The 6,284-nt window shown below is 32.7% G+C and overlaps 1 protein-coding gene across 1 annotated transcript; it reads right to left on the bottom strand.

The window, feature by feature from the left end:
• Positions 1 to 1,081: 1,081 nt before the first annotated feature.
• Positions 1,082 to 3,086, bottom strand: LOC106685312 (uncharacterized). The gene is made up of 2 exons (XM_014427903.2): positions 1,838 to 3,086; positions 1,082 to 1,472 (listed from the first exon to the last, which is right to left on the bottom strand). Exon 1 carries the CDS (start codon positions 3,058 to 3,060, stop codon positions 1,846 to 1,848), a length of 1,215 nt encoding a protein of 404 aa, XP_014283389.1. The 5' UTR covers positions 3,061 to 3,086; the 3' UTR covers positions 1,082 to 1,472; positions 1,838 to 1,845.
• Positions 3,087 to 6,284: the final 3,198 nt, after the last annotated feature.

Below are 6,284 nucleotides of genomic sequence, written 5' to 3'. Positions count from 1 at the left end.
AACACAGTTTTGAGCCTTACCATCGCAGATTATCTGTTGCAGTCAGTCCCCTGGTCTAGACTATGGTAATGACTAGAGATAGGATTTTTATGTGCTAAAAAATCCGAAATATGTACATGAATATGTGCTAATAAATTGTCAAATGTTTAAAAAAATATGTATTTATAAATTAATAAATTATTCAACAATATAAATTTCTAATTAATTAGTAATTTTATAACTTAAAAAAAGTTACAGAAATATGTATTTATTATATATTATATGAATAATATTTTAAAGAAATTATGTTAAAATATGTACAAAAAAATGTACTTAGAGAAAACAGCTGTTCAATAACAAGACAGTAATTGTAATTACACTAGGGGAATGAAACAAGACTAAGATGAGAAAGGACCATGGGAAGGAGAAACAGAGAAATGGATTGAGGAGTAAACAAACAAATTCTAGGAAAATGCTACAGGAATAAGACCCTTGCTCTTTTTAATTGATTCTGAGGAATTCTCCATGTAATTCTGTGTGAAAATTTATTATTGCCACTGCTTTTAATTTGTGTTCAAAGATGAAGATATAGAATTTTTACGCACTATTTATGATAATGATAAATTTCACTTTTAAGTTTCTTACGTTCTCTTGAATTTTACGTAGTTGCTGCGAAAAATGTATTTACAATTATACAATCAATTTAAGGAAATTCGTGATTCAGGACAAAATACCTTAAAAATATGTTAAAAATAGCCAATATTTCAGTAAATATGTGATTTACAACAAAATATGTAAAAAAAAGGCCAAATATTTAAAAATATGTGAAATAAAAATGGCTTCTTTTGGCCAGAAATGTCTTGAAACATCTTTAGTTAGTAAGGAATCGAAGATATCATGGTCAAGTGAAAATATGTGAAACCATAAAAATCCTATCCCTAGTAATGACATTGAGGATAAAAAAAATTTGAAGTTGCAAGAAGTTTAAAATCTTGCCTCTAAGTAACCTAAAATGCTATTAATAAATAAATAATTAAGAAGAACCTAAGTTTGCTACAATAATTATTAAATCTAGTTAGTTAAGGAATTATAATAAAATAAATAGATTTTTAAATCGTTTATTTACAACAGTTCGGGCTATTCAACCACTGAAGTAATTTTTACCCTGTATTAAGTATAAAAGTTACAAAGGTTAATTATACACAATTTGGCTCAAAACAATCAAAACTCAAATTTTGGTATAAATTGAAATTTATAAGGAATGAAATGAATTCTTCGCAGTATTTGTATTCTTCTTCAAAATATGTACTGTATCGGTCCTACCTCCGCCTCCTTCCTATTCAGCTTCGTACCCATCGCTGTCCATTGTGATATACGAATGTACTCTGCGGGAGATATGTTGGGGCAATATTCTCCATGTCATGTGGTACTAGTGTGTTAATCTTGTGACTCCTATCTTGAGATGTCCTAGTACTTCCTGCTTCCTTCTTGTTCTAAATTAATAGAAATCCATTATAATAATAATTAATATTAATTTTGAACCTACTCATTTTCACATTTTAATTGTCGTACTGAACAAGGATACAATGTAACATATTTTTCTAAATTCCATTAAAAGCGTCAAATTTATCTTTAAAATCTTCTCTATCACATTATAGTTTTAAATAGTTCATTCTCAACTCCATTGAATGCCGATGGAGTTGGAAATAAAATATTTTGATACAATAATGTGTTATAGGAGATCTTTTAGACACATTTGACGATTTAAACAGATCTTGAAAAGATGTATGATGTATCCTCGTTCGACCCATCTATTCAATTAATATTGCAATTATAATTAAATAAAATGTTAACTTACATCTTTTTTCATAATTCTTTGGTGAAATAATTAATAAAGTTTGTTATAGTTGAGATAACCCTTCTCTTGTATTTTTCGTCATTTGCCAATGCTTCTAGAACGTAATCCGTTCTGTCCTCTTCAAAATACACCTTACATTTTTCGTTGCAGGACATTACATCTTTCAAAATCCTTTCCGGAGTGAGGACAAAGGTTAAGACAAGAACTGCCAGAGCTAATGATATTGGAAGAGTCTCTTGAAGCATATTCTCGAAATCTTGCCAGGACATGAGGTCTTCGATGTCGATCCCCTCAGATCGCAATATCATTGTTAAGTCGAGGTAGTATACCCTCATCAGGTGGTCCAAGTACCTTTCTCGCAGCTCGTTATTTGTGCAACAGTGGAGAAACACTTGTATATCATAGCCTGGAGCCTTGTAAGCAGAAAGTTGGAAGTCGAATATGCAAGCTTCTGCGACGTTCCCTTGTTCATCGTAACTGAACATTATATTGCTGTTCCACATATCGGCGTGTGACAGGACGTTAGGGTACAGTTTGGAACTCCTCATCTCTTCGAAGGAGTGGTCAAGGTAGTGGAAGGCCTTCTTCATTGCCTCCGACGGCAGGTGCCCTAGGTACTCTTCTGCTACCCTTTTAACGCTCTTGATGGTCACCTCAGTCAATTTTCTGCCAATATGGTTCTTGTCCGTTGACATAACCGTTTCTGTTTTTATAATAGGAACTATGTCTGTCATTTTGCGCCCTTCTCGTTTCTCCGTGATGAATGAAAGAGCATGGAACTTAGCTAGAGTATTCATTGTCTTTTCGCAGTGCTGTAGATCCAAGGTCTCGTAGATTGGTCTATTCTTGAAACCTTTCTTCGTCATGTCTTCCAGAATTTGTATGTTGGATCTGGCCAAGTAGCATGCCGGGATAGAATGATCATTGAGGTACTCGTGATATGTGTTAAATACCTTGTTGAATAGAATGGATTCGCGATTGAAGCTGTCCATTTCCAAGACGATTTTCCTGTGGTACGGCGATTCCGGAATGAGCTTTATGAAGACGTCCAGTTTGTCTTCGCCTCGGCTAGTCTTGAACCTGATTTGTGCCTTGTTTGCGTTGCTTTGAAACCCTACAGCTATTCCATTCTGGTCCACTGCTTCACAGGAGATGATCTCAAAATCATCTGACTTGAGATAGCTTCTGACAACCTCTTGTACGTCCTGACTCTGAAGCACCATCTTTGCAACCGTTTCCTTTCTAACAATGGCTGTCACTTTCCCCTTTTCCCCTTTAAATTGGTTTTATCAATCAGGAAGGTAGATAAACATGTATTTGCACAAGCAGCAGAAAACTGTTTACTCTAGAAGGCCATATTTCATAGTAATCCGTCTAATATTTGAACATCGTTATGTGTTTCAGAGTGTTAATGATCTTTGCATTAGATTCACTTTTTGCCCGTTTAATGATGTGGTTTTACGACGTCGATAAGTCTAGAATGTCATTATCAGCCCATGTATAGTGACATAACATAATTTTTTTTTGTGTTCCGTAAAAATTCAAATTATTTATAACCGTTTATTAATTAAATTGGTTCTGTTATGCTACCTTTAGAGTTTATTTTGAGCTATATTTCAGTATAAAAGATTTTAAAGTTTTTATTTTAGATGTAATAATATTTCCTTATAAATACTGCTGATCAAACAATCTTAGTATTTGTCAAACACTATTTATTTTTTATTCTTAATTTATTGCCACCAGTCTGGTTTTAGACAATTGTTTGACACGTGTACTGCCAGTACTCAATGAACCAACACCAAGGACAAATCCTTAGTAACTTTAAGTAACTAACCATCGACCAGGTCCAGACGAGCTGGACGGAGGGCGCATTTTGGTTTCTCGATAACTGTATACTATTCCATGAACAATGGACGGGTCAATTATTTATTTAAAATAAATGATTATTTATTTAAATGAAAGGCCCTCATTTAAAATAATAATATTCAGTGATTTGAAATTAAAAAAAAAATTAAGTAGTATACGATGGCATATATTATGGTATAAAATTAAATCAGTTAAAAAATATTGATGTGAGAAATAGTAATGAGAGATAGTTGACCGTGGATAAATTATATGAGAAGAAGATTGCTTAAGTTTAATTTTAGAAGAAGTTATTTAAACTTATTTGTTTTATATTTTGACCGCACCCCCAACCATCTTCTCGTATAATATTGATGTGAGTTGCACCAGACATATTAGATGCAAATTTCTCATTAGTAGGAGAATTTCCATCTTATAAACCTGGAAATAATGGTTCATCATGTATTTAGTTGCGATTAACTGCCTTACATTTACTAAAAAAGTTACAATAAAAAAAAAATTAATTTAATAGTAAAATGAGGAAATATCTTCAAAATATACTTACGAAACGAAACACTGGTTAATACCGTCCGTTGACCCTTGACTGTATTGACAAAATAATCGACGATCGTGTGCGTGTTTGAATGCGTGTGATAGGAAAACCGTAGGTGATTCTTGGAACTCATCAAAAATTTTGTAAGAAACTGGGTGCGGACATCTAGATTAATAATGAATTAGATTCTCGGATTAGAGTAGGAATACTATTCGGTCCTTCTATGCGTAACTGTTTCCACAGCAGTCTTTTCTTCAGTCCAGTTTATAATTTCCTATTAATTCATAGAATATGTATGCATACTTAGGGCTCGAATACCTTCTGCCCTTGATCGTGTGAGCTTGTTTTATTATTTTCAATAAATAAATATTCGTATTAAAAAAAAAAGAAGTATATTAAGAGTATTATTAATATACTTCGTACAGATTAATTTAATAATCCAAAACAGTTAAATGTTCTAATAACCAGGCGAATTGTCAATTTTTTCTTTATTATTCTTGATTCATTTCTGGCTTCAACTGTGCGTACCTCATGCTCTGCCTAGCACTGGAAGTGATTTAATTTGAGTGCGAAATTGGAACCTTACTTGTTCCACAGGCCATGGCATAGCCCAGCTGTACCCAAAGTGGGTACCACAAGCGTATGTCAATATATAATTAAAATATCAAATGTGCAGTGCATTTCATCCTTTACTTAGCACTTTTTTTCTGCATACTTGACAGTCCTTGGCTCATCTACAAGGTTGCCACGTATTTTTCCAATCCTAAAAAGGATGCGAGTGAAAAAGGTTTGGAACCTCAGGCATTGAACTTAATTTTCTGTCCATTAATTTTATTATTTTCATTTTAATTCTTCATTGAAGAATATTTCAATTCAAATATTAATATTTCAAGTTAATTCTTTAAGATTATACGGGAAAAAAGTTGTTTTTTTTTAACCTTTTATCTTTAAATCCATTTTACCCATCAGTGTGCAGCTCTACTAAAAGGAGGTATTTTTTAACAATTCATAATTCTCAAGGCTTTATTGTTACCTTGTATTTCATAATTTATAAGTTAGATGGGAACACAATTTCAATCGGCAATTTAGCTCACATTTTTCTTTTAATTAATGTGGATGTTAATTTTAATGTCCCATACTTTTAATTATTATTTACAAATAACATAACGATGTACAGTTTATAGGGAGTTGGGGGGGAGGGGGAGAAAGAAGGAGGTAGTTGATGAGAGGTCTGACCCACAGGAGGTAGTAGTTGTACCTCTATAAAGATTTACAACATTTTACATCTGATTCTTCAAATTGTTTCCATTTCCTTCTTTATCTTTCCATCTTCCCAACAGCACCAGTGATTTATTTGGGATAACTGAGCCAGTTAATGGTATCGCATTCTAATTTCCATTCTATGGTAATAAATGTTTTTATGATCATTGGTAATCCTTAGACGTCCGCCCACAAGCCATACAAATCCGTCCACCCACAAGACCTACACACCCATCGTTATGGTAGCTGTCATATCCTCTACCATGAATTTATAATCATTATCAATACGGTAACCTCTGAGGAAATGAAAGTTGTAAGGAGTAATAGTTCGGCATGCTTAGATGGTATTCCAGAAGAAGTCGTTTGGGGAAGTTATATACCGATTTTATTCTGTAACACAAAAACAAGTAAGTACTTTGAAATAAATATTTTTTTGCTTCAAAAAGCTGAAGGTATTTTTCTCCCAAGTTTCCTTCTTAAATCTTAAGCCTCCCTTTATATTGACTTAACTCTCGTAATTTAATCTCTTATACTTATGAAACCGAAGTTATTGCCGTTTCCAGTATTTATAATATATTTTTTTTTTTTTTTATTTCGAGTCATAATTCATTACAGGCATCTGTCAACGTCGTATTTAATTTATTGGCTTCAGAAAATAACGAATCATATAAATAGGTAAAAGCAGGTATCAGGTATGTCAGAATCGTGGGTCAAACCATATTCTGTAATGATAATAATTTGGAGTTGGTAATACAAAAGTTAAAAATATACATATATGTATACAAATGGAAC

Source organism: Halyomorpha halys, unplaced genomic scaffold (genome assembly GCF_000696795.3).
Source record: "Halyomorpha halys isolate HHAL.00 unplaced genomic scaffold, Hhal_1.1 Scaffold679.1, whole genome shotgun sequence".
Classification (NCBI taxonomy): domain Eukaryota; kingdom Metazoa; phylum Arthropoda; class Insecta; order Hemiptera; family Pentatomidae; genus Halyomorpha; species Halyomorpha halys.
The sequence above is the reverse complement of the archived record's forward strand: the minus strand, read 5'-3'. Positions and strand labels throughout refer to the sequence as shown.

Excerpts from the sequence above, each read along its gene's own strand:
- LOC106685312 (XM_014427903.2), bottom strand. The coding sequence starts at position 3,060 with ATGGTGCTTCAGAGTCAGGACGTACAAGAGGTTGTCAGAAGCTATCTC.